The 27,701-nt window shown below is 56.4% G+C and overlaps 1 protein-coding gene across 9 annotated transcripts in view; it reads right to left on the reverse strand.

Moving 5' to 3' along the window:
• Positions 1-27,701, reverse strand: part of MROH1 (maestro heat like repeat family member 1) — a 67,173-nt gene that overhangs the window by 21,424 nt on the left and 18,048 nt on the right. For all 9 annotated transcript variants that reach the window (XM_041768694.1, XM_041768698.1, XM_041768699.1 and 6 more), the window contains 14 exons: positions 25,413-25,544; positions 24,847-25,009; positions 24,591-24,689; positions 20,604-20,755; positions 19,951-20,091; positions 19,584-19,676; positions 16,170-16,248; positions 15,782-15,895; positions 3,892-3,965; positions 3,222-3,344; positions 1,116-1,223; positions 687-831; positions 480-520; positions 127-268 (listed from right to left, as the gene is read on the reverse strand). In XM_041768694.1, coding sequence (XP_041624628.1) covers positions 127-268; positions 480-520; positions 687-831; positions 1,116-1,223; positions 3,222-3,344; positions 3,892-3,965; positions 15,782-15,895; positions 16,170-16,248; positions 19,584-19,676; positions 19,951-20,091; positions 20,604-20,755; positions 24,591-24,689; positions 24,847-25,009; positions 25,413-25,544 — 1,606 coding nt within the window. The remainder of the gene's footprint in view (positions 1-126; positions 269-479; positions 521-686; positions 832-1,115; positions 1,224-3,221; positions 3,345-3,891; positions 3,966-15,781; positions 15,896-16,169; positions 16,249-19,583; positions 19,677-19,950; positions 20,092-20,603; positions 20,756-24,590; positions 24,690-24,846; positions 25,010-25,412; positions 25,545-27,701) is intronic.

Here is a 27,701-nt window from a genome sequence, read left to right on the forward strand (position 1 = left end):
CCTTTCCAGCCCCGTGTCCCTGAAACTCAGGGGAGGCTGTTTCTTCCAAGTTAAAAAACTCTGGTCCCCAAAAGCCAACCCAGATGCACACCAGCAAAAATGGGGTCAGAGGCAGAGGAGCCTCACCGTCCAGGTGCTCCAGCAGCAGGGGAATGGTGGTCGCCCACCGCTGACCCAGCAAAGGGTGGATGTTCCGATGCAAGACGTTCAAGAGGCGCAGTGAGGCGGCCCCACGGCCGTCCCCCAGGTAGGGGTGGGAAGACACGGTCTGAGGAAGCACAGCGGGGGGCTCCAGACCCAGGGCTCAGCAAGCCTCATGGAGGGAGGCAAGGAGGTTCCACGGGCAGCACCTGACCGGCCCCCACGGCAAGACAGCACGTGGCAGGGGACATAGGGACCCAAGGCGAGCCTGCTCCTTCCCGACTCTGTCAGTGGCTGTGTGGTTAGGGGAGATGACAAAGGCCACGCAGAACACTCACCAGCAGTCTTGTGGTTATGGCATAGGGTGAAGGGAGGCTCACTGGAAAGAAAGTGGTAGAAATGCTCAGGGGGCTGCCTGCCACAGGGCCCCGGCCCGGCCGCACTCTGGGTAGGGGTGTAGTTGGGTTCAGGCCTCCCGGGGAGCAACAGGACAGGTTCGAGGATGAGATCAGCGTTAGGAAGACGTGCTGGGGGCAGGGGCGCACCGTTGCCGTCGTACTGGATGAGGAAGGCATCAGCTCCCACCTCCTGCTTCTTCTGGGCCAGGTGCACGAGGCTCCGGCAGAGAGGGGTCAGCGCCCCGGTGAAGCGCGTGGGCGTGAGGAACTCAAGCAGGTACGGCCAGAGGACCTGGGGGCAGAGCCGAGGTCCATGCCCAGCGCCTTGGGCATACGGGCCACAGCAGCGGCGGCCCAGGAGCTCCCCCCCGGCATTGCAGGAACTCGGGAAGGCTTGGGGAGGTGGCCCGGCGAGCACCCCCGCCCCTGTGGCTGCCCAGCACGGGTTCAAGTCACTGGGCCACAAGGTCAGGAGGCAGCGGTCGGTCACAACGAGGCAGCCAGGGCACCGGGGGCCAGGAAGCCGGCTGTCCAGGTGAGCCCAGGCACAGGCTGAGGGGCTGGCCACACACTCACGTCGCTCATCCTGTCCACGGTGGTGCTGACCAGGTAGAGGGTGCTGATGCTGATGGCTCGTACGCCATCCTCTGCGAGGTCCTCGCTGTCAGGTGCCAGCTTCCGAGGCTGGTGGGGAGGACAGAGGGAGGAGCGCGCGTGGGCTGCTGTGGCTCTACCCTGGAGGCTCTGGGCTCTGAGGACAGAGCCCGTATGCAAACAGGCAGGCCCTTCCCAGCCCCGCGCAGAGGGGCAGCCATGACACCTGCCACCTGCCACCTGCCGTGGGCAGGTAACACGGGCGGCACCAAGGCTTCCCACGGAAACAGGCTCAGCCGGCCTACTTCTAGTCTCCAGAGTAACAGAAACCTCGAGCCTTCCCTGCCAGCCACGGGCTCCACGGACTCCAGAAGAAATCACCTGATCCTCGACTGTGGCAAGCTGAGCTCCGTAGAAACGGGAGGGCCTTTGTGGAAATGACAGTCACCTGGGAAAACCCCCGTTTTTGACCAAGAACAGGCTGCAGCTTCTGCAGCCCAAGTCAGCAGTTTCCCTGGGGGCACCTATCGTCCTGTCTGCTAAGACCGCGCTCCAAAGCCCGGCTCCCTAGGAAGGTTCCTTGCAAGAAAAGGACTCCTGATTTCTAGACGTCTGGTCTGAGCCTTCCGTTCATGCTTTGAAATACCAAAAGGCAAACCCCGAATAACAAAGAGAAATGGCAAAATGCTATGACTGGCGGAGACCCAACGCTTCTCCCTCAGAGATCAAGGTCAAGTAGAGAAAATAGGGATGGTCAGGCCTTGAATAACAAGTTACAAAGCCTGCTCTTTACGTGAACACAGAGCTCCATCCCGAACAAACAGGAACAACTTCAAATGCCTGACCTTCTGTTAGGTCCACAAGAAGATCTCCAGAAACTTATTTTTTTTAATGATTTTATTTATTTAAGTAACTTCCCCCCATGGGGACTTGAACTAAACAACCCTGAGGTCAGGAGCTGCACGTTTCGCTGACTGAACCAGCTGCGTCCTCTCTCAGCAAACTCTGAAAAGCAGAAATAAACCTGGCCACATTCACAACAGACAATACGATAAAATTACGAGTCCACAACGGCCGTGAATAACTATCCACCTAGAAAGATTTTTAATATTCTAAAATAAATCTTTGAATCGCCAAATCGCCAAACCCTGGAGACGAACAGACTATGACAGAGGTCTTGATTCTGTCCAGTACGTGCCCCATGACCTAGGTGACTGTGATACGGGCCAAAGCAGCAGGGGTGAGCCTCCCCGGGCCTGTGGGAACAGCAGCAAGCTGGACCCCTCGCGAGGGCCGTTTTAGAGGCAAGGTAGCAAGCAGCATCCACTCTGCTTAATCTCTAGTGTATCAACTTAAACACAGAGGACCCAGGGTGAGGATGCGGAGATCCCTCGTCCAGAGCTGCCTCAGCTCGGAGCTGACCCGGGCAGGCAGGGTGGCTCCGTGGGCCTGCGAGACCAGGCCCGGGATGGCTCAAGGCTGCGGCGAGACCACCGACTCATGCCTGTGTTTCTGCCCTCTACCATGCTCTCCCTCAGGAGGAAACTTGGATTTGCTCAGTAACTTTTTCAATAGAAAAGCCCCAAAGAGGGACGCCTGGGTGGCACAGCAGATGAATGTCTGCCTTTGGCCAGGGCGTGATCTTGGGGTCCCAGGATCGAGTCCCATATCAGGCCCCCCGCATGGAGCCTGCTTCTCCCTCTGCCTCTGTCACTGCCTCTATCTCTTGTGTCTCTCGTGAATAAATAAATAAAATCTTAAAAAAAAACAAACAAAAAACAGAAAGAAAAAGAAAAGCCCCAGAGAGAACCCCGTATCTGCGTATCTGTCCCGCCTCTCTCTTCTGAGTCCTGGGAGCTAGGGGAGGGAAGCACTAAAGCTGCGGAGGCCCCAACTCTGAAGAGAGACAAACTGAGGTCCTCGCACCCCATCCGCCCCAGCGGAGGCCCCTCCCCTCCTCTCGCTGCCCCCCTCCCCGCAGAGGCCCCGCCCCCTGGGCCGAGCTGTGCAGGTTCTGATGACCGCGCCTCCTCAGAGAAGGGCTGACAGCCCCTGACCACCGGGGCATGGGTGGGGGGGCCCCCTTACCTCCGACTCGGGGGGCAGGGCACACTGCTGCACGATGTACTCGACCATCGCCTCTCCTCCAGGCTGCTCCAAGTAGCCGTGGTGGGCCATGGCGCTGATCACCTGCACCACAGCCCGCTTCACCTGCCCAGGACTCAGGGAGGTCAGGAAGGGGCCTCAGAGGGAGCCCTGGACCCGCCACCGTCCAGTCGGGAGACAGGGATCTTGCTGCCCCTCTGCTGGTAGCTTTCCTGCACCCACACCTGTACCACCCCTTGGTGGGCACCTGCGCCTGCCCCCATGCCCCACCTACACTTGTATCTGCTTCTGTACCTGTGCCCGCACCCACCCCACTTCTTCAGCACCCCTCAGCTGCACACGTGGCGGCCTGGCCGCCCTGGGGGGAAGGCCTCTTTCCCTCCGGTGCCCCCCCACACCTCCCTCCCTGCCCGGGCACTAGATTACTGGTCCTTTACCCAGTGCTTGTTCCACCGTGGGCTGCAGGACTACCGCTCCGGGGGCTGGCACCTCTCATGGGCCATCACCCCGGCTCCACCTCCCCTCGAGGGGAGGACTCTGAATCTGGAGCTGTTGCTCTAGGTCTGGCTGTGTCAGTGGTGACTTCCAGCCCCAGCCCAGCCACACGGTCCGCAGCTGCTCACAGCAGAGCTGGGGCTGGCCCACTGCCTACCTTGGTGTTGGTATCCAGAAGAGGAAGCCTCATGGAGGACAGTATAAAGGGCTTCTTAACTTCCATCTGAGGCGCTGCAAGAAATGAACAGATGGCTCAGTCTCCCCACCACAACCAAGGCTGGCTGGCCGTCCACCCCCGTGGCCCTCAGCATGGAGAGGGGACGGCACCTAAACAAAGCCCGCCCACTGCTCTCCAGGGACAAATGAGCTTTTTCCCAAAAAACATTATTTTGCCCAATAAGAAGCTGGGAGGTAGGTAATTTAGGGCACCAGGTGAAAGTGTCCCGAGTCAGGCAGAACCAGGTCTAGGGTGAGGTCTCCAACAGCGCCCCAGCACAGCGCTGACAGGCCTGGTCAGTAGGTCCAGGGGGCACCCCTCACCCAGAACCAGCAATGTTCCCCTTTGTCTCCTGATGGTAAGTGGGGGTTAGCAGTGACTCTCAGGAAGCAGTCTTGAATCAACAGGAACGAGAACAAAGACAGGGGTGCCCAGGGAGCAGGGCCCTTCAAGGAACACTGTGGGATGGCACTTTTAAGATTTTATTTTTAAGTTATCTCTACACCCACTGTGGGGCTTGAACCCACAGCCCGAAGATCAAGAGCTGCTGGCTCCACTGATGGAGCCCACCGGGGGCCCCAGGGGTGACACTCTTATTCCACATGCAGCCCTGGGACAGGGTCATCCTGACCCCCCGAGGCCCCAGGGCTGCAGGAACCACGCTCTGCCCTGTGGCACATGTGTGGCAGCACCAAGCACAGCACTGAGTGGCCGTGAGAAAGCTAGTGTGGGCTCCTGACAGCAACATAAATGACAGCAGGAGATGCACACCACACACGCTGAGAAAACACGAGTCTAGACCCAACTGAGAGACAAACCACCCCTCTGATAGGATGCTGCAAAGGATCTTCATGAGCCCCCAGTGAGGAAGCAGAGCAGAGCCACAGCAAGGTGGCCAAGGATGACGCTGAGACTCAGGAGGGCATAAGGAGGCCTGGACAGTGGGCAGCAAGTGGACAAGGGAAATACAACACACCCAGAGGACTCGGGTCCTCAATGCACAAGAGGATCTCAAGAAGTTGGTGAGAAAACAAAGGCAGATCAATAGAAAACCAGACAAGACCCTTGTCCAAGCCTCTGGTGCCAACAGGCAGGCAAGGCCTCTGGACCCCGCCACCTGCTGGCCAGGGAGGTGCGGGGACAGCTGCCCCAGGGGCAAAGCCACATGAGCGCAAGGCTGCCGAGCAGCAGGAACGCTCAGAGGCATGCAGGTCAGACCGGGTGGGGCGAAGCCACTGGAGCTGAGGGACCATATGACAGCGCCCAACCCAGGGCAGCCCTGCAGGGCGGGGTGACAGGCGCGGTCCAGGCTGCGGCCACCAAACATCCTGCCGAGTGAAGAAGCAGCGCCGACACATGTCCCCGACCACGGGAGCGCTTGGCGAGGGGTTGGTCACATTTACATTCCCCAAAACGGGTCACAAAGAGCAAAGAACACAAACAACCCAATAGGAAAAGTGGCGCAGGCCGTGAGCAGGCCCAAGCACGAAGAGGAACGAAGGGACAGCAGACCAAGGCTCAGGGATGTGGGGAGTGGGCCGAGGACTGACATCCACCCAGTCCCATGCCCCTGAGGCTCAGGAGTGTGAAGGAGCGCCCCGGTCTTCCTGCCACACAGGTGACAGCACCTGTCAGGGCCTGACGACTGGCTGAGGGTGGGCGCACACCTGGCCTGCCCCCCAGGGGCTTCTGTCCTCACAGAAGGGACATAAAAGACAAGCAGACGATCAATCAGATCATCACAACTGTACTAACGTCATGAAAGGAGCAGACCAGAGGCTGAGAAACAGACCGCCAGCAGGGAATCCGGTCTAGAACAGCTCTTGTGAATGAGGCGCATCTGAGCTAAGAGCCAAAGAGCAGGGACGCGGGGGAGCCGGAGCCAGGGCAGCGGAGCGGCCGGAGCGGCCGAGCAGAGCCTGCCGCAGGGGCACACGAGGCTCCCTGCTCTCACCGCAGCGCTCGACCACCATGACCAGCACCAGGACATTCCAGGAAGATGATGGACTTCAGAGAAAAAGAAACCAGAGGAAAGAGTAAAAGCCAAGGCTCCGTAGCCTGTGTCGAATCGCAAACGTCAGTCTGAGGTCCGGGTGCGCCGCTCCCTTCTGTGCAGGCAGCGGCGTTTCCCAGCTCGCGCTCCTGAAAGGCCTGGAAATGGCGATCACCGAGAGGCAACGAGCACCCCTGGGCCGAGGATATTGTCTGTACGGGCAGTTTCTCACTAAGGAAAGAAATAGGGCTTTTTGGAGAAACAGCCAATTCCGGGTCGGAGGAAGGATACATAAGGTGAGCCCAGAGCACCAGCCGCCAAAGACCACAGGGGCCACATCAAAGGACTCAGACCCTGGAGAGGCTCCCACAGCCCAAAGATGATACATTTGAGCTTCGATAATGGCAATGACTGCGATGAACTGCAACCCATTAAATATGTTAAAATCCATGAACACTTAAGATTTTTTTAAAAAAAGATTTACTGATTGATTCATGAGAGAGACAGAGAGAGAGAGAGAGAGAAGAAAGGCAGAGACACAGGCAGAGGGAGAAGCAGGCTCCCTGCAGGGAACTGGATGCGGGACTGTGAAGCCCCTAAAAAAGAACAGTTACAGGGATGCCTGGGAGGCTCAGGGGTTGAGCATCTGCCTTAGGCTCAGGCCGTGATTCCAGGGTCCCAGGATCAAGTCCCACGTCAGGCTCCCTGCATGAAGCCTGCTTTTCCCTCTGCCTGTGTCTCTGCTTCTCTGCGTATATTTTGTGAATAAATAAAATCTTAAAAAATAAAATAAAAATTACATTTAGAGGATAATAGGGAACCAATCTATTCTTGAAAAGGGACAACCAGAGCAAAAGAATCAATGATCAATCCTGCCCTCTCTACATGAGCCACAGCTGTGGGGTACGCACACAGTACATGAGGGGAGTATCTCTTTATCAAAGTGAATCAATGAAGATGAAATGAGCAAATTTGCCCCAGGCACTGATCACTGATGCAGCCAGGACCACAGTGTCATGGGCCTCCCTCGCTCTTGCCAAAGGGACGGAACTTCAGTCTGATCCCATCTCTGAATCCAGCCAAGAAACACGCTGATCCCCACCTTGAGAACAGTCGGCAGACTCAACTGTGGAGGCCCTACAGGTCCAACGGCCCAGGCGCCTCCACAGGTAGATCATGAGGGAAAGAAAAGAATGGGGGGGGGGGCCTCACAATTCAGAGAAGACTTAAATACAGGGGCTCGTTGTTTGATGGGGTATGTTTCCGTTTGGCAGGACGAAGAGCGTCCAGATCAGCTGCACAATATTAATGTAAGTGAGGCCACTGAACTGCACGCCACAAAACGGTTTGGATGGTCAATTCTGTGAAGTGTACTTTATTCACCATAATAAACAAAATAGCAACACTCCAAAAAAAGAGGCTATCAATGAATAGATCAGTTTTTTACTGACCGAACTAGGACGCCTCGGGGTATACGAGTGATGAGACGCTAAGCTGTAAGGGAGTGGTTACCATGAAACCAGGACAGCTTACTCATCAGGCTCTTACTGGAACTGGACGCAGGGGAGGGGCATCCGAAGCAACACATTCAGGTCAAGAGCCCTGGTTGTAGTTTCGAAGATCCCCGTCTTAAAATGAGTCACTAAGCCCCATGTTCGTTTAGTGTGCTTTCTGCCCGTGAGCTTAAATAAAAAGATTTTTCTAATGGAGATGAACAATCCTGAGGAAGAACAGAGCTGAAGGAGGTACTCTACGAGATTCGAGGACTTCGTACGAAGACAAAAGAATTAAGACAGTGCTATTGGCGTCAGGAGGTCAGGGCAACAGAGAAGTCCCAAAATATACTAACACAGAATGCTGAATTCCTACCCCTTAGCCCCTAAGAACGTGATTTTACTTGGAAATAGGGTCACTGAAGGTATAATTAGCTATATTAGGAAGAGATCATATTGGAATAGGGTGGGCCTTTATTCTAATACCACGGCACCTGTATAAAAGGGGAACATGGACGCAGACAGGCACCCAGGGAGATGCTTGTAGAGATGAAGACAGAGGCAGAGGCCAGGGCAGGGCTGCTACAAGCCAGGGAATGCCGAGGGCTGCCAGCAGCTCCAGAAGCTAGGCCGGGGGCATGGGACAGGTTCTCCCTCACCCTGCTCACACGTCGATCTCAGACATCTACGTTCACAGTGAGACCCTGAGACGATAAATTTCTGTTGTCTAGCCCTCAGTCTGTGATGCTTTGTTAAGGCAGCCCAGCAGCCTAATACATACAGGCACCTGACTCGCTGTAAAGCACTAACGCAAGGCAACGGGGAAAGGCCGGTCTCCGGAACAAGCAGTGCTGCAATCACTGGATGCCCATATGAAAATAATCTTTACTCCCTACATCTCGCACCATTCTCCCAAATTAACTAGAAATGAATCAAAGAAATGTGGAAATTCAACGATAAAGTTCCTAGCAGAAAATAGAATGTCTTCATGTCCTCCGGAAGGGCATAGGTTTCTCAGACACAAAGGCACCAACCACTGAGGGTGCACACCCTATCCACATGTTTCAGACAAAGAATTCCTAGACAGGACCATAATAAGAAAAAATCCAGTGTTAAAATGGGCAAAAGACTTGAACAGGAACCTCCTTCATACAAAAAGATGTCTGAAGGCCAACAGAGTAAATGAAAAGATGCTTAACCACTGTACTCATTAGAAAATTCACATTCCCTGGTGAGTCCTGTGACACAATCACCAAAACAATGAAAATTAAGAGACTGACGATGTCAAGAGCAGGCAAGGAAGCTGGAGCAGCAGGCTTTCACACATCATACGTGAGCACAGGATAGGAAGCCTACGGGAAAACCACCTGGCGTTTCTGGTAACGTTAAACATGCACCTGCCCCAAGGCCCAGAAATTTCATGCTGCACGTGCCCACCAGCTGATCTGTATGAGAACGTTCATACCAGCCTTCTCCATAACTACCCCAAGCTGGAAACAACCCACGTGTCCATCAACAGGAAAACATTTTTTTATTCACAAAACATAATTAAACATAACTCAGCAATAAGGATGAAGTGATGCACCAGATGTACAAATCTCAAACGTACAATGCTTAGGGAAAGAACACGGATGCAAGGGTCCAGGTCGCCTCTTGTAACGAACTCTTCATATGAAATCCAAGAGCACGTAGAATCAATTTACTGAAGAGAAGTCAGAAAAGTGCTTACTTCCTAGAGTAAAGGTGGCTCCTGTCTGAAAGCAAGTACAAGGACACTTTGGCTTTTGGAAACTTTCCACCGTTTGAGTAATGGTTACGTGGTTGAACGATGTGTAAAATATCACCAGGTCATACACTTAGGATTTGTGCATTTTACTGAATGTGATTTGTTCTTAATATTAGAAAGGGACATTCTGAAGGAAAAAAGATGACTGGAAGCCAAAAAACTTTAAAATATTTGATACAAAAAGTATAAAAGACAGGCAAAGACAACAAAGCACACATAGGGAGTGCTAAAGAAGACTTCTGGAATAGCAGAATATTGAAATCCTATTTAGAAATCCTGAGATATGGGCAGCCCCGGTGGCACAGCGGTTTAGTGCCGCCTGCAGCCCGGGGTGTGATCCTGGAGACCTGGGATCGAGTCCCACATCAGGCTCCTTGCATGGAGCCTGCTTCTGTCTCTCCCTGTGTTTTTCTCTGTGTGTCTTTCGTGAATAAATAAATAAAATCTTAAAAAAAAAAATCCTGAGATAAGGGGCACCTGGGTGGCTCAGGTTGTGATCCCGGGATCAAGTCCCACATTGGGCTCCCCACAGGGAGCCTGTTTTTTTTTCCCTCTGCTTGTGTCTCTGCCTCTTTGTGTCTCTCATGAAAAAATACAAAATCTTTAAAAAATAATAAATAAAAAACAAAAATCCTGAGATAAAATAAGATTTATAACTACATACTGAAAAGGCCTTTGACAGATCTGGGGAAAATATCACTCCCAGAACAGCCAACACAGTCAATAAAATTTCTGAATTTAGAATAAAAAAATCAACACCCTTTGGGCATCCAGGCAAACAGACCAAATCACTTGTATGGAAACTGAGACTGTCATCAGTTTTCAGTGACAATACTTGATGCTCAAGGACAGTGAAGCAAGGAAAGGAAGGAAGAGGCAAGAGCTTCCTGTGTGGCCAACCTGGTGGCAACAGTAGCACCCACCCACACGAGAAGCTTCCTGGTTCAAGATGCCAAAGAATGCAACTCTGGCCCCAACTTCTTAATCATATTACAACACTTTATTTTTTTATTTTTAATATTACGACACTTTAATTCAAAATTCGAAGACTTCTAAAAAGAGCAGAGCCCCGGCTCAGCCCAAGCTGGATGTGCATCCCAGATCTACCGCTCATGCTCACACCAGGCCGGAGCCATTCCTGAACCACCCCTTCCCACCTTCGCCTACAAGCAGACAGTGATGAGGCCTTCCTGCAGGTGCCCAGGACACAGCCTGCAGGAACAGGCCCACAGACACAGCCAGCACCGGGGTCACAGCAGCAACTGTGATCAATGAGTGGGGAGAGGCGCTCTGGTCTAAGCCATCCCACCAGGGGGGAGGCTGCGGTCGTTCACCCCAATGCTACACAGTGTTACATGTCCATTATGTCTCAATAAAGCAGAAGAAAAAAAGAATAAAGTCTGGTTGCCATTGAGGAAAAAACATGTTTTAAGGACTTCTGATAGATCAACAAGCTATTACTGAATTTCTCACTGCAAGCCAAACTAAGTATGTGTTTTAATTTTATGAAAACCAGAACAAGGGACACCTGGGGGAGCTCAATCCATTAAGCCTCCAACTCTTGGTTTTGGCCCAAGGTGTGATCTCAGGGTCAAGGGATCCAGTGCCATGTCAGGCTCTGCACTCAGTGGGGAGTCTGTCTCTCCCTCTCCCTCTGCCCCTCCACCTGCTTATGCATGAGCTCTCTAAAATAAATCTTTAAAAAAAAAAAAAGCCAGAATGGACAGGACACACATCCCCCACAATGGCTAAAGTGAAAGGCTGACAGGTGTTGGCAAAGACACAAAGCAATATTCCTCACATGCTGCTTGTGCTAATAAGGCAGGGGGTATAAACTGCGGCACAAACATTGGACAACAAAATGGTTTTACTGACTAACATTGAACACACACATACTTTATGACTCCTAAGCATACGCTCAACCATACGTGCACAGAAGAGTGTTCCCAGTGGCATGGTGCATCGTAACAGAAATCACAGGCCACGGCACTTATCACCACTAGACTGGATGGACTACAGCTTAATTCACTGGAATCCTTCACAGGAAGGAAAGTGAGTGAGCTACACTACGTGAATAAATCTCACACACAGAATACTGAGGGAAAGAGCTAAGTCACAGAGTAATTCACACGCTCAGGTCCTATCCACACCACCCGCCAGCAGGCCGGCGGGGCTCCAGGCCAGCGCCGAGTTCTCGCAGGCAAAGGTAGGGGGTCATTATGCTGAACGGTACACATGTGTGCTTTTTGTATGGGTGTTATGTTTCAAAATAAAACTAATAACGCATGGCGACAGAAGTAATTCCCTAAGGTGTACTAGAGAGGGGAAAAGTGTATTCTTGAACTGTGTCATTTGGTAAGAAAAAGTCTACTTCCTTAACAAAATACAGCAGCATTTCTTGATTAAAGCTCTCCTCACTGTAAGGATAGAGGGAATATGCCTGAATATCATAAAAGCCACATACAAAAGCCCACAGTGGACATCATCCTCAATGGGGAAGAACTGAGAGCTTTCCCCCTAAGGTCAGGAACATGACAGCAATGCCCACTCTCACCACTGTTGTTCAACATAAAAGCCCTAGCCTCAGCAATCAGACAACAAAAAGAGATAAAAGGCATTCGAACTGGCAAAGAAGAAGTCAAACTCTCCCTCTTCTCAGATGACATGATACTCTGTGTGGAAAACCCAAAGGGCTCCACCCCAGAATTGCTAGATCTCATACAGGAATTTGGCGAAGTGGCCAGATACAAAATCAATGCACAGAAATCAATTGCATTTCTATGCACTAACAGTGAGACTGAAGAAAGAAACCAAGGAATTGATCCCATTTACAATTGCACCGAAAACCATAAAATATGATTCCTTGGTTTCTTTCTTCAGTCTCACTGTTAGTGCATAGAAATGCAATTGATTTCTGTGCATTGATTTTGTATCTGGCCACTTCGCCAAATTCCTGTATGAGATCTAGCAATTCTGGGGTGGAGCCCTTTGGGTTTTCCACACAGAGTATCATGTCATCTGAGAAGAGGGAGAGTTTGACGGATCTGTACTCTGAAAACTGTAGAACACTCCTTAAAGAAATTGAGAAAGACACTAAGAAATGGAAAAACATTCCATGTTCATGGATTGGAAGAACAAATATTGTTAAACTGTCTATGCTACCCACAGCAACCTACACGTTCACTGCAATCCCTATCAAAACCCCATCAACATTTTTCACAGAGCTGGAACAAATAATCCTAAGATTTCCTTGGAACCAGAAAAACTCCCAAATAGCCAAAGGAATGTTGAAAAAGAAAACCAAAGCTGGTGGCATCACAATGCCTGACTTCAAGCTGTCTTACAAAATTGTGATCAAGACAGTCTGGTACTGGCCCAAACAGACACGTAGATCAATGGGACAGCATAGAGAACCTAGAAATGGACCCTCAACTCTATGGCCCACTCACCTTTGACAGAGTAGGAAAGACTATCCAGGGCAGCCCCAGTGGCTCAGCAGTTTGGCACCTGCCTTCAGCCCAGGGCGTGATCCTGGGGACCCAGGATCGAGTCCCGCATCAGGCTCCCTGGATGGAGCCTGCTTCCCCCTCTGCCTGTGTCTCTGCCTCTCTCTCTTTCTCTCTCTCTCTCTCTCTCTCAGTGTCTCTCATGGATAAATAAATAAAACATTTAAAATTTTAAAAAAAGGAAAGACTATCCAATGGAACAAAGAGTCTCTTCAACAAATGGTGCTGGGAACATTGGGCAGCCACGTGCAGAAGAATGAAACCGGACCATTTCCTTACACCACACACAAAAATAGACTCTAAATGGATGAGAGACCTAAATGTGAGACAGGAATCCATCAAAATCCTAGAGGAGAACACAGGCAGCAACCTCTGCGACCTCGGCCGCAGGAACTTCTTACTAGACACTCTCCAGAGGCAGGGGAAACAAAAGCAATAATGAACTATTGGGGCCTCACCAAGATAGAAAGCTTCGGCCCAGCAAAGGAAGCCATGGCCAAAACCAAAAGACAAGCTACAGAATGGGGAAGGTATTTGCAAGTGTCTTATCAGATTAAGGGCTGGTATCCGAGATCTATGAAGAACGTCTCAAACGTGACACCCAAAAAACAAATGATCCAGTGAAGAAATGGGCAGAAGACACGAACAGACGTTTCTCCAAAACAGACCTACACGTGGCCAACGGACACATGAAGAAATGCTCCACATCGCTCGGCATCAGGGAAACCAAATAGAACCACAGCGAGATCCCACCTCACACTGGCCAGAATGGCTAAAATCAGCAAGTCAGGAGACGGCAGGGGTTGGTGAGGATGAGGAGAAAGGGGCCCCCTGACCCGCTGGTGGGGATGCAGGCTGGGCAGCCGCTCTGGAGAGCAGTGTGGAGGGTCCTCAGGGGCTGAATGTAGAGCTACCCCATGGCCCAGAAATGGCCCTACTGGGTACTTATCCACAGGACACAGACACGGTGATTCCCAGGGGCGCCTGCACCCCAACCTTTACAGCAGCAACGTCCACGAGAGTCCAAGTGTGGACAGAGCCCAGATGTCCATCGACAGATGAAGGGTAAAGACGCGGCCTATGTATACAACGGAGCGTGACTCGGCCGTCAGAAGAGTGAGATCTTACCATTTGCACAGCGTGGGTGGAACTAGAAGGTATGATGCCGAGCGACATAAGTCAGTCAGAGAAACACAATTAGGCCTTGACCTCACGCATACGTGGAATTTGAGAAACAAAACAGAGGATCATGGGGGGAGGGAGGGGAAAATACAGTAAGATGAACTCAGGGAGACGAACCATGAGGGACTCATAACTCTAGGAAACCAACTGAGGGTCGCTAGAGGGGAGGCCGGGGGGACGGGGTGAGGGGGTGACGGGCACCAAGGAGGGCACGTGGCAGGATGAGCACTGGGCACTGTGTGCAGCTCGTGAATCACTGACCCCTACCTCTGGAGCTAATGATACACTATATGTCAATTTATTGAATTTAAATTTTAAAAAAATTGATAGATCAAGTGAAAAAAAAAAAGACTGACCAAGACTCAGATGGCAGGATAAATACTGTGTGATCTCTCCTTATATGTGGAATCTAAGAATAAAAACCTATCTATCAGCTATATGTATCTATAGAACTATGCCCACTGATACAGAGAACATATTGGTGGTTGCCAGAGGTGGAGGGCTGGGAAAAATGGTGAACTGCTTGTTTTTATTTGTTAATAAACTGAATAAAAGACATAGACATTAAAAAACAGGGATCCCTGGGTGGCGCAGCGGTTTAGCGCTGCCTTCAGCCCAGGGTGTGATCCTGGAGAGCCGGGATCAAGTCCCACGTCGGGCTCCCTGCATGGAGCCTGCTTCTCCCTCTGCCTGTGTCTCTGCCTCTTTCTCTATCTCTGTATCTCTCGTGAATAAATAAATAAAATCTTTAAGAAAAAGGAAAAAAAAAAAAGAGGACTCCTGGAGCCTAAGTGTGAGGGAGCAGGTGGGAAGGAAGGCAGTGTGCCTGGTCAAGGGAAAGAACAGAGCGTCTGGAGCACACGCCATCCCCATCTCATCCCACGGGCATCATCCCCCAATTCCATGAGGAAGTCCGTGTGCACAGGCACTGTTTGTGGCTCAGCGTTGACCTGTAGCGACCCTCCCAGGACAGGAGTCAGCGTGCTTGTTCCATGAAGGACCAATGAAATACGACTTTAGGCCTCAAGGGCCATGTGTGGTGCCACATTCTTTGCTTTTACAACCTGTTAACATGTAAAATCCATTCGGAGCTTGGGCTGCCCAACAGCAGGCTGCAGGCCAACTGTGGCCCGAGGCCGTTATGTACTGACCAAGGCTCATCAAAGAATATACACTCGGGTGTGAAAAGTGTCCAAGCTCGTTGTTGATTAAATGAGTCTTAGAAGTAGAAGCCTGAAGCCTTCCACCTGATTGTGAGGGAGTCACGAGACACACGCACATGGAAAGGTGTTCTGCAGAACGGCTGGCCTGCCCCGTTCCCAGAGGCCCACACCTGAGGCAGGTACCTCTAACTGGACACCCCGGGGGCAGCTGTGACAATGCATGATGCAGCTGAGCCACTGAGCCGGGAGCAAGCACTGAACACCCGGCCGGGGGTAGGGACGCAGCTTCCCAGCGTCTCCAGTCACCTATCAAAGGCAAATGTCTACGACAGGCATTCACTAGTGGGCAGAAAGGTGTTTTTCAAAAAGTTTGAAATTTTACAAAATAGAAAGTGGGGAAAAATACTTTTAAGAATGTGTCGGAGCAAAGGGGCACCTGGGTGGCTCAGCTGGTTGAGCGTCTGACTCTTGGTTTTGGCTAAGGTCATGATGTCAGTCCTGGGATTGAGCTCCATGTCAGGCTCCACACTCAGCAAGGAGTTGGTTTGTTCCTCTCCCCCACCCCATGTCTCCCTCTCTCTCAAACAAATAAAATCTTTAGGGAAAAAAGGGGTGGGGGGAGAAACAATCAGAGCAAGATGGTCCTTCCACCTAAAAGATGGACAGTATCTGCCTTTTCCAGGCCCTGCCTCCCACCGGACGCTCACCAGCCGAATTGATGACGTGCCTCAGGACCTGCAGGGTGCCCACGCGGGTCCTCTCATTGCTGGCGTCTAGCTTGGGCAGGAGGAAGGCCAGCAGGCGGTCAGGTGCACAGCAAGCTGCAGGATGATGCACATTATTTGTAATAATCTTCGCTCCCTGCTTGATGTCAGCGCGTGCAAGCCTCAGGGGCTGGGCAGGATAACACCCGGGGCTGCAGCCCGGCCAGGCCTCCGCTCCACACAGACCCAGGGACAGGGAGACAAAGAAGCCTCCTCACCTCCAACCCATGACCAAAGCTGCCACCCTGCACAGCAGCGGTCCACAGGCCCCCACGGCGAGCAGACCCGCGAGTCCACAGATGGCCCTGCACGGGGGCTGCAGCCTGCTTACCCAGCACAGTGAAGCAGCGCAGCACCTCCTTTTGGTTGCTCACCACCAGGGGGCTGGACGACTCCACAGGCACGCAGATCTGGTCCAAGGGACAGAAGATGGACAACAGTTACAGGGGGGTATGCTGCCTCCCAGGGCCCGAGCAGCCTGGAAGGACACATGCTCCTGCGGACATGGGGCCCCCACAATGACCATCCAGGCCTCGTGGCAGCACAGCCTGCAGGTGGAGGCCACTCCAGCAATTCCAGTGGGGCGACACAGAAGCACGAGCCTTGTGGTTAGAGGCTGCTGCGGTACCCGGGCCTACGCCCCTGTGGCAGGGGAGGGCGGGGAGGGGAGCGGGGGCACACTCTGCCCTTCCCACCAGCAGCCAGGAGACAGCTTCACACTTCCTTTGGGTACAGACTAGAAACCACTAGCTCTAAAACATAGAAAGTCCTGGAAACGGAAACACCTAGTGCTGATTCATTCAAAATCGTAAAAAAAAAAAAAAAAAAAAAAAAAAAGTGGCATCGGTTAAAATAAAAACTGAAGCTGTGGGCAGGTGTCTCCCGGGTCTGCTGTTCCTCCGCGGTGACACGGAGCCCCACACCCTCGGGGGGGCTGAGGCTCTGAGGTGGCGACCCAGGCCCTACACCCCCTGTCCCAGGGGCATGGCCACAACGCCAGTACCGGGCACAGTCCTGTGCTTCAGTACAACTCGTCTTAGGAAGCACCAGAGGCGGTCAGCAGCACAGTGAGTCCCGAAGCCGGACCCTGCTGGCTCTCAGAGGACAGGGGAGCGGGCGCTGCAGGCACTGGCCCAGGCTCCACTCCTGGTTTTTCCCGCCGTAAAGACCTGAGCTGCTCGTGAAGGGCACTGCAGCGGGCTCTCACTCCGGGGGACACGCAGCAGCCCCGCGGACCCAGCCCCGCAGCCAGAAACTGAGGCCTCCAGCCAACAGCCCCACGAGGACACCCTGGCGGAAGCAGCCCCCAGCCCTGGCCGAGCCTTCAGACTGTCAGCACGCGAGACCCCGAGCCAGGGCCACGCGCTGAGCTGCGCCTGGATCCCACACCCACAGTGGCTGTGAAATGACAAATGGCTGCCATTAGGTGCCAAGTTCCAGAACAATCAGTTGCACGGCAAGAGATAACTAACGCGAGTGGGCAGTCATCTGCAGAGAAGAAAAAATTGGATTCTCACTCATGGTTTCCCTAAAATAAGTTCCAGGTGGGTTAAAGAAGAAAAGTATATTGGGTAATAGGAGATCTGAAAACCAGTTTGCAGAAATCAAAAGGCTCCTCTAGATGTAACGGAACCTACGCCACCACACTAAAGACGTACACGGGGGCGAAAGTGTTGGGTGATTCCGGTGGCAGAGAGCGGCACCAGGCGGGGGCAGGGGCGGGCAGCCCAGGGACAGATCTCAGCCGCTCTTCCAGCCCTCGGGCCCTCTCCTGCCGTCGCCTGGCAGATGTCGTGCTACTGTCACTCCTGTGACAGGCAACCTGCCTGACTTTACTCCTAGCTCTCACGTTCACGGACTGATTCCATTTGCAGCCGGGTGGATTTCTAGCCGAGGGAAGCCCTCCTGCAAACGACTGATACTGAGGACTGTGTCCTGGACTGTGCCAAGTACTGTGACCAGGACTGTGCCCGGTACTGTGCCCAGGACTGTGTCTTGGACTGTGCCAAGTACTGTGACCAGGACTGTGCCTGGTACTGTGACCAGGACTGTGCCCAGGACTGTGTCCTGGACTGTGTCAAGTACTGTGCCCAGGACTGTGGCCGGTACTGTGACCAGGACTGTGCCCAGGACTGTGCCCTAGACTGTGCCCAGTACTGTGCCCAGGACTGTGCCCGGCACTGTGTCCTGGACTGTGCCAAGTACCGTGACCAGGACTGTGCCTGGTACTGTGTCCTAGACTGTGCCAAGTACTGTGACCAGGACTGTGCCCAGTACTGTGCCCAGGACTGTGCCCGGCACTCTGTCCTGGACTGTACCAAGTACTGTGACCAGGATTGTGCCCGGTACTGTGTCCTAGACTGTGCCAAGTACTGTGACCAGGACTGTGCCAGGTACTGTGACCAGGACTGTGCCTGGTACTGTGCCAGGTACTGTGCCCGGGACTGTGCCCAGGCCAAGCACGGCAGAGAGGACCCGCAGCCCTAGTGGTGGAGGCCGGCCACAGGCAGGACGCGTCCCAGGGAGAAATGGGGCAGGGCTGGCAGCGGGAGGCCAGGGCGGCCTACAAGGGCTCACGCCTGCCCTCCCCACCTCTCCCACAGACCTAGCCCGGGGCCCCCAGCAGGGAAAGGGGAGCCTTTCCCTCCGGGCCCAGGGAACACGCCGTGTCCGCTCACCAGGAGCTGGGGGCTCTCACGGGTTAAAGACACTCGTCCCGGACCCGCAGACCCCCAGACCCGCGTTGCTATGACTGTTACTGATAAGCAGGTGTTGAACGTCACTGTCACCAGCAGCTCCTTCCGCATCCCTGAGTCCGGCTCCTGTCCCTGAGGTGCTGCCGAGGGTGCGTCCTGCCGGCTTCTCAGGCCGTCCTTCCAGGGGTGGGGGATGCGGGGTCGGCCAGCTCTGGGGCCCACCCACACCACAGACAGGCTTTCCCCTGAGCTGGGCTGCTGACAGCTCGGGGGCAGCTCTGAACCTTCGCCTGCTCCCCAAACCATGGGTGGGATACAACGGGGAGACCTCCACCCCGGAGCCGCGCACCCTGGGGGTGGCTACCCGCACCTGCCTGCTGGCCCAGCTCAGCGCTCCAGGTCTCCTGCCAAGCTTGACACTTTTATCTTCTTAGGGATCTACCCACCTCACTGCTCCTCCAGCTCCTCCAGGGGCGCGGTGCTGGCTGGGGGCCCCGTGGGGCAGGCAGACCACCGCGGGAGGGCCCCTGGGGCCAGGAGACCCCCGCCTCTCCCCCGCGCCTCTTGTGCCCTCTCCAGGACTCGCTCCCGCCACTGCACACCTGCCCCCGTGTTCCTGTGACCTCCACAGCTCGCAGGCCCACTGAAGCCGGCTCAGCGGACCCCTCCCTCGCAGGCACCTGCCCCCCAGCAGCCCCAGATCTCCTCTGCTCTGTCTGCCTGCACCCCGCCCTCTGGACCCACAGCCAGTGCAGACCCCAGGCCATCTCAGGCCTCTGGCCCTGGGGCCACCCATCCCAGGCAGGAGCTCCATAGCAGGGGCCACGCCCACGACCCAGGGACCACCCTTGCTACAGCACCACTAAGCTGGACAGCCCACCCCACTCCTGCTCCCTGCCAGCCTCAGCAGGCACCTGCACCAAGACCTGGCGACAGGCAGCACCCCGACCTGCCCCTGTCATGGCAGCCGTGCTGCAATGTGGCCCCAGCCCGGGAGCCCAGCCTGCCCCACCACAGGAGCCCCCATCCCCATCTCCTGCGCGTCCTACCTGAGCATGCAGAGCAGCCAGGAGCAAGTCCAGCTGGGCCTCCAGCGTGCGGCTGCCCACAACCACCGCAGCCTCAAGGATCTGACCCAGGCTCTGCTCAAGCAGGGAGGAGACGGGCCGTCATACCTCTCCCAGGCTCCAGTCCCACCCCCTGGCTGCAGAGACCCCACCTCAGGGTTCAGATAAGGGAGCCCTACCGCCACGTCAGCAATTTAGAGAGGAGGGGAAGACTCAGGACAGGGGGCCGTGGACCACAGGCACCACGGAGTCCAGCAGCACCCTCTGAGCCACCCTTCCTCCCATCTGACCCGGGTGGGGACGGGCCGGTGGACAGAGCTCTGCAAAGGCACACCACGCAGGAGCACACCTTGGACACATGGAAGGCCTCTGCGTGCTTCCTGTAGAGGGCCACGACTCCGGGCAGGAGCTTGGGGAGCTGCTCCTCCAGCTTCTCGCTTGGGAGCAGGTGGCTCATGGGCCCCAGGGCCTCCACCACAGCGAGCCGGAGCTGACAGGAAGAGTGACACAGTGCTCGGGCCCAGACCACTGACCCGAACCGAGGCCCAAGGCCCATTCGCCAAGAACCCAGGGGCCCAAGTGAGAAAACCCACGTTACCATGTGACCAGGGGGTCCTCAAGGGGTCCAAGGGAAGAGAGGTCAGTCACCATGACCATGGCCAGGCTCTGGACAGCAGAAGGCCAGCGAGGCCATGAAGGAAACACCACGGGGCACCCACCAGGCCCCAGCCCCCTCCCCCACGGGCAGTGCAGGAGGGAGCCTCCAGGCAGGCTGGGGCAGAGCAGAAAACAAACCAGATGCCACGGAGCCCTGGCACAGGGCACCTCCAATCCCCGCGGAAACCCCCACCTCCTGAGCTGGCAGCGGGGTAGCAGGGGACAGCTGGCTCCACCCCCACCCCCCACCCCGGCCAACCCCCTCCCCCAAAGCCTAAAGCACGGGAGGCGGGGCGGGGGCAGCAAGGTGAGACCACGCTTCCCTGCACACCCAAGAGGCGCTACCTTGGCTTCGCGGCTCTGCATCCAGTGGTTAAAGAGGACGTCATATGCACTGAAGATGTCGGAGGCGAAGGTGTCCTTCCTGACCGTGGGGTCTGGGGCTTGGTCCAGGTTGGCCAGATACTCCAGGGTGCTCTCGCTGAAGCGCTGCAGAGCTGTCACAGGGGCGAGTGGCTGCAGGCCGCTGGCCACACACACTCAATGCTAACACTACACCGGCATCCTGCCCCTTCTCGCGCCCCCAGAAACCTGCAAGACACCTTCCCAAGAACAGGTGCCAAGTGCAGGACTTCGGGATGACAGCGGGGTTATGAACAGTGGGGTGAACAGCACCCCCCCACATCCATGTCCTTCCAGAACCTCAGAAGGTGACCTTTTTTGGAAAGAGGAGGTTTGCAGGTGTAACTACTTAAGATGTGGTCATGGTGGGACTGGGGGGCCTAACTCCTACGTGACTGGGTCCCTAGAAAGGAACACAGACCCACAGACAGCAGTGTGACAGCAGGACACAGACTGGGGCCCAGACGGCACGGACGCTGGGGCGGTGGGGACAGGGAACAGACTCCCTCTGAGCCCCCAAGAAACCAACCCTGGGCACAGCTGGACCTCGGACTTCCAGCCTCTAGAATCATGAGAATACTTTTCTTTTCTTCTGTTTTTTTTTTTTAAGATTTGAAGTAATCCCTACACCAACGTGGGGCTCAAACTCACAACCCTGAGACCAAGAGTCGCGCGCCCCACTGAGCCGCCGGGTGGCCACGTTTCTCTGCCTTAAGTGCCCCAACTTGTGGTGCTGCGTTACGGCAGCCCTAGGAAGCCAGCGCAGGGACCCACGGCCCCGGAACGCCACTCTCGCCAGCAGGCCCACCTCACCCCTCACAGACGGACGCAGAAGCCGCACACTTTGCGAGGGTCACTGCGTCCAGGCTGGGGTAGGGCAGGCCTGAGACAGCGAGCTGTGTCTGTGACAGCGACTGCGTTTGTGGACATCCGGGGGGGCAAGTCCAGGCACAGCTGAAGACCTACGCGTGGGCAAGGCTGAACCCCGGGTCAAGCGAGGGGCCGACGCTGGGGCCCTGTCGCGCCGCCCGAGCCTCCTGGGGAGGGGACCACACCCGCGTACGGCACCGCGGAGGCAGGCCCGGCGGCCCTGGTCCAGCACAGCGCTCACACGGCCCGCTCGCCCGGCCAACGTCTCAGCGAGGGCTCCCCAGGCAACAAGACTAAGCCTGACCCCGACGTGTACACGAGGGCAGTCACAGGGGTTCCCAGGAGAGAGAATTTAAAGAGATTTCAGAAGAAAACCACCTCCTGGGGCCCTTGTGTGTCACCGCGGCAGGCAGCCTCGCCTCCAGCAGAGCACCAGGAGGCCTCGTGCCCCAGCAGCCACGCGCTGTGCCACCTGGGCAGGCCCAGACCCGCCCTCGTCCTCCCTTGCCTCTCCGAGCTCTGTAATCAGGATGTGGTCACGCTCAACGGCGTCCTTGGCATCTCGGGGTGAATTTGTTCAGGGTAAGAGACCCCTGTACTGCTGGAAGCAGAAGTCGACCTCTCCGCTGCGTGACGGGCTTGTCAGCTTTCATCCGTTACGCACACAGGTAGCGGGTCCAGGAGCCAAGCTCATGTTCCGTCCCCAGCCTCCAGCCCAAGTGCTGTGGTGGATCTTGGTCTTGCTGACGCAGGCTCTGCCCCTGCCCCCCACGGCCAGGGCACCAGCTTTGTACTCCCGTCATTGTTTTACCTCCAAGTCTCCCTGGCTCTCCAGGCAGGGTCACTAATGCCACCTCTGCGCGTCCTGCCAGCATCCTGGGCCTCCCTCGGCCACGCCCCCAGGGACCCCGCACCCTCCCCCTACTCAAACAGCACCCAGGCAGGCCTGGCCACTTCCATCAGTTCGTGGCGCCCTCCCTGGCGCAGGAGCAGAGGCCGTCCCACTTCCTCAGTGTCCTCTGGGACCATTTCCCCCACAAAAGCATCTTGGTGTAGGTGCTCGGAGGACCTTCCCCCCGGAACCCCCAGCTCCGGGGCACGGCTGGGGACGCCACGGCTCTTCCACCCACTTGCTCCGTTCATTCTTTCCAGGGTGTCTGCTGTTCAAACACAACTTCATGCCAATCCTTCCTTCTCTATTTTCCATATGTTTGTATTTTGCTCTATTTTCTGGGGGATTTCCTCAACCTTCTCTTCCATTTCTGGTTGCCATCTGTTGTCATGTTTCTAACCCCGAAAAGCTCAGCTGTGCTCCCTGAAAGGAGCTGCCTCGTGGCGACATGCTCTGCTGCCCCCCCTCAGCTCCCTGAGGGATTGCTCACGCCTTCTCTCCCCTGCCCGCTCCCCACAGGCCCACGGCTGTTCACGTGGCTGCTGCTCCTCTCCGAGACTCTCCTCACAGGCACTCATCTGGGGCTGCTGCTGCTGGGGGAACACACCTGGCCGTCTGGGGGAGGCCAAATCCACCTCTGGCGTCCCAGCTCTTCCCCCGCCAGGCCGCAGGGTCCTAGGAACTCGACCAGTGAGGACCTCCAAGCGTGCACTAGATCCTGTCCTTGGCCCGGTGCCTCCGTCCTCGGCTGCACCAGGGCCCTCCCTACAGTGGCCACAGACCCGCTCCTCGTGCTTGCGGGCCCCCCACGGCAGCAGGAGGGGCCATTCTCCCGTCCTCCCGTCCGTCAAACCCAAACCAGGCAGGACTGCGGTTTGTGGCAAGGAGCACCCACCCTGCCACGAGGACGTCCCACAGTGGGCATGCGCTGCTAAGACCCACTGGCTTCACGCACGAAGGAAGACCAGCCGTAGCGAATGGTGTCAGGGGCACTAGGCCCGTGAAGGGGCAGAAGTAGGTTCCTCAGCGTGGCATTGCAGCCTCGGCAGCTGCAGCTTCTGGGTCCCTCCCGAGGAGCCACATGGGCGGCCGGCGACGGGGCCTCGGCTGGGCCATGGGGCTCTCCTTGATCCCCCTGCAGCCCGGGTGCACCCAGACCTAGGTGGCCCCCCAGCCCTCCTGCCTTGTTTCCTGCGCCTGTGAGTATATAGCGGAGGCTCAAGCCCATGCAGCCCACGCGGTCTGTCCCTCTGCGTCCCGCTCTGCATCCCAGCTCTGGGGACGTCCCAGGTCAGCTGCCCCGGGAGCCTGTCACAAACTCCCTGTTCAGCCAGAACTAGGTCAAGGAGGGGCTCTGTGTCCAACCGCAGGAGGGGCCATCACCCGCAGCAGGAGGAGCCTATGAGGAGGCAGGAGAGCCCATGGCGGGGACAGTGAGAAGGGGTTGGCAGCAGCTGGAGGCCCTCCCGGGGCCCCAGGGCCCACAGCTCCAGGCCTGCCTCCAGAGCTCCCAGGTGTGCACAGGCTGGCAGCCCAGCACACAAGGGGCAGCAGCAGGGCAAGGCCTCAGCTGAGCTCTGGTGGCCCTGACCCTACCCTGTCTAGGACCCTCCTGACCAGAGTCCTGTTCTCAGGGTCCCAGCTGCTCCAGGGCCCCCCCACCCCTTCGGCACCGGAGTCGGCAGTGCTGCTGACGAAGGGTAAGGGCAGGCTGGTGGCTGCTGAGGGAGCCCCCCGCACCCCTCTGCGTCTCAGGAGCCTCTGCTCCCCTCCCCCAGGAAAGCCTCCCTTTCCACCGAGGGCACGCCCCCTGGTGCCATCCCTTGCCCGGGCACCCAGAGGGAAGCAGACTCAGGAGGAAGGAGAGCAAGTGGCCCCGCTGGAGACACCGGGCACTGAGCAGGGAGAAAAATGAGAAGTCTCTGGGCCATGGGGAGGCGTCTTTCCGCACCGCCACTAGTGCCCAGGCCGAGGAAGCACACTGCAGGGCAGAGAGGTCCCACCAGCAGCCCAGCAAGCATAGGCCGCCCACGGCTCCGCCCTCACCGTGAGTGCTCAGCCCCCTCTTGCAGCCTGCACTCGTGACCCTCCGCAAAGACCCAGGGGAGGGCAGGCAGCTCCCAACCCCTCCCCGGAGACCGCGCCCGCCCTCAGGGAACCCATCTTACCACAACAGAAGGCTACCCTCATCGTATCGTGCTTGGCCATGCCCAGCATGGGCAGCATGGTGCTCAGGATGGACGTCAGGAAGGGAACCATGCCGAACACTGTGAAGAGGGGGCAGGTGACCGAGGCACCCGCCTATCCTGGCCTGGCCTCCGTGCACCCCCTGCGTCCAGGGTCAGGCAGAGGGTGCCTGGGCCACGTAGCCTGGGGCAAGGTGCGGAGAGGCCCTCCCGGCTCCTCCGGGACGCAGGTACGTACCATTGGAAGCCGCGAGGTTGGCGAGGGTCTGCACGACATAGTAGTGGGGCAGGGCGCCGGGCTGGAACTTGCTCAGCACTTCCTCCATCACCTTGCCGATGAACCGCTTCCCAACAGCCACCAGGACATTGCTGGCGGCCTGCTGCCAGTCGCAAACCAATTCCTGTCCCCCCACCCCAAAACCTGCACTGATGGCCTGACCGAGCAAAGGAGACAGGACCTCACCCTCTCACAGCAAGAGAGGCAACAATGAGACCTTCTGCCCTGTTTTCAGGCTCTCCCAAGGCCCCCCCAGGCCAGGAGCAGGGCAAGGGCAGTGCTTCCCCCGAGAGCCCAGCACCACCCCGGATGCTGGGATGCAGGCACTGGTGCCCTTGTTTGCCCTGAGAGCTTAGGAACTGTGCTCTGCCTCAGTTCCACTGCTGAAGTCATGGGCGGCCCTCCCTTCGCCAGCAGGGCAGTAGGTGTGTAGGAGGGAGGGCCCAGCCCCAGACAGCCACACACAGACCCGTTTTCTTAATGCACTTGGGTAGAAAGTTCTAGTAAAGAAACTTCCCTCCCCCTACCTTCGCCCGGGTCATCTCACTGGAGGCCAGGAGGATGATGGCCCTGGCCACGTCTTTGTCCAGCTCGCTGATGTGACCGCTCACGACTGTCTCCATGGCCCTCAGGATCATCGTCCGGTAAGGATGTGCCAACTGAGCAGAGAAACCACTGAGGAAGATCCTGGAAGCTGAGCCCAGCACCCAGGCACCCTGCCGACCCCTCCTGCTGTCTACAAGGGCTCCTGAGAACAAATCACCCTGGCTGCCCAACAGGAGGAAAGGAGCACAGCTGACCGTTCCCCGCACCCCCAGAACCTTGGTGCCTCGTACAGAAAAGGGCCGTGATCGGGTGTGGGCCCAGATCGTCAGCAGCGCCACAAGCACTCCATGCAGGACCCAGGATGAGCAGATGTAGACCCCCCCGTGGCCAGGGTCTCTGGCCAGAAGCTCCCCTGCCCCAAGAGGCCCTATCACCAGGAATTCTTCTGGCCCTGCACGTGCCTGTCAGGGGACACAACCTGCTGGGTCCTCTCACTCCAGGCCCTCCCCCCACTCAGGGGCCCTTCCCACCCCCAAGCCCCTCCCCAACCCCCCACCCCGGGGGATCGTCCGTCACCCCCTGCCAAGCGAGCACAAGCATGCCCGAGTGTCCTGAGACTACAACATAAGAGCACGGCACTGCCCGGCCCCGGCCCCACACGGCCACCACCCAGGCTCTCTCTGTGGCTCCGGGGGCGGGGGGGGGAGGGCCCGCTGGCCTCGCCCCCGAGTGAACCCTGCACAGGTCATGCCACCAGCCACAGCCCTCAGCAGCACCCTGCCACCGTGACCCCACCTGCCACTCATCCTCTCTTTAACTGAGGACTGGTGAAGCTGCAGGTGGGGGGCCAGGGGCTGGGTGGCAGGCCGGGCCATCGGCTCAATGATAGTGCCCACCCGGTCCCGGGGAAGGAGCCCCCAGGTCTCAGAGTCTGGAGGACAGGGCAAGAGAGTCGCAGGAGGCAGGGAAGACCGAAGCTGGCCTTACCCTGAGGGCCCCCGCCTCCAGGAATGGAGCAGCCAGGTTGGGGGGCACACTGTGTGCAGCAGGTGCCGCGCCCGAGCTGGGTCAGGACCGAGCTTGTGCGCCAGAGAAACGCAGCCAACGCCGACAGCAGGGGTGACGGCCCACGGCACGGCTCAGCCAGGCCAGGGCTCCCTCCCACCGAGGCCAGAGAGCCCTGGCCACACCACACCACGCCCACAGACCAGCAGGATTTTTGTTCCTGAAAAAAGCCAACACCCGACATAAACATCTCTAGATACATGAACAGATCACGGGAAACCTGCCCTGGTTTTCTGGGCCAAAGCTCGTCTTCGGTTTTGTCCTGATAATAAATGTTGTCAAAACTCCTCTGACCGCTCATGCGAGGGTTTACTTGACCCTATTCCATTGGTCTGTGTGTCTGTCTCTAGCTGGTCTCTACCACTGTTTGACCCCAGCAGCTCTCTAGTAAGTTTTGAAGTCGAGAAGTGAGCCCCTCCGGCCTTGTTCTCTGTCAGCACTGCCTGGGTAATATCTGGGGCCCCGTGAGATTGCACATGAATTTGAGGACAGCGTTTTCTACTTCCGCAAAAAAAAGAAAAAAAAAAATCCTCACTGAAATTTTGATAGGGACTGCTCATTATTTGATAATTTGATAGAGCTGCTTATTTTTAAAGAAAAGGGTTTTTCCCCATTTTCCATTGCTCTGCAAAGTTCAATGGGCAGAAGAGCAGTCACATCAGAGCGAGGTGTAGGTGACGTTCCCTGACGAGGTTCCGTGGGCCTCAGCAGGCTCGGCACGCACAGGGGTAACGCCACAGCCCTCTGGGTCACTCTAGCACGGCGGGATCCGAACTGGGACAGACAAGGGGCAGCGCACAGGCTCGCCTGCTGCCGATACAGGCCTGGGGCAGGTGTGGGCCCAGCCTTGGCCACGGGACACAAAGCTCAGTCACCACATGGTCCCCGTGCAGCCACCTCAGGTCCCGGCCTGAGTGTGTAGAAGCTGCTCACTTAAGCAGACTGGGATTGTAACCCCAGCAGAATAACTAACTGCACCAGAGAAATTCTCTGCTCCAGCTGCAACCGTGTCCCATGTCACTCTGTTCTGATGTCAGGATCAAAGTCCCTTACGTGACTGGGGAATCCGTTCCACTCCTAACGGACGGAGTGGGTTCACATGGTTCACGCTGAGTGGCCCTGGGCGACAGGACCCACACCCACACGTGGGCTTGCCTGTTGCGGACCCTACAGCCTCCATGGGGGGACCTGGAGTGTGCTGACGA

The sequence above is a fragment of the Vulpes lagopus genome, chromosome 9, assembly GCF_018345385.1.
Source record: "Vulpes lagopus strain Blue_001 chromosome 9, ASM1834538v1, whole genome shotgun sequence".
NCBI classification, from domain to species: Eukaryota; Metazoa; Chordata; class Mammalia; order Carnivora; family Canidae; genus Vulpes; species Vulpes lagopus.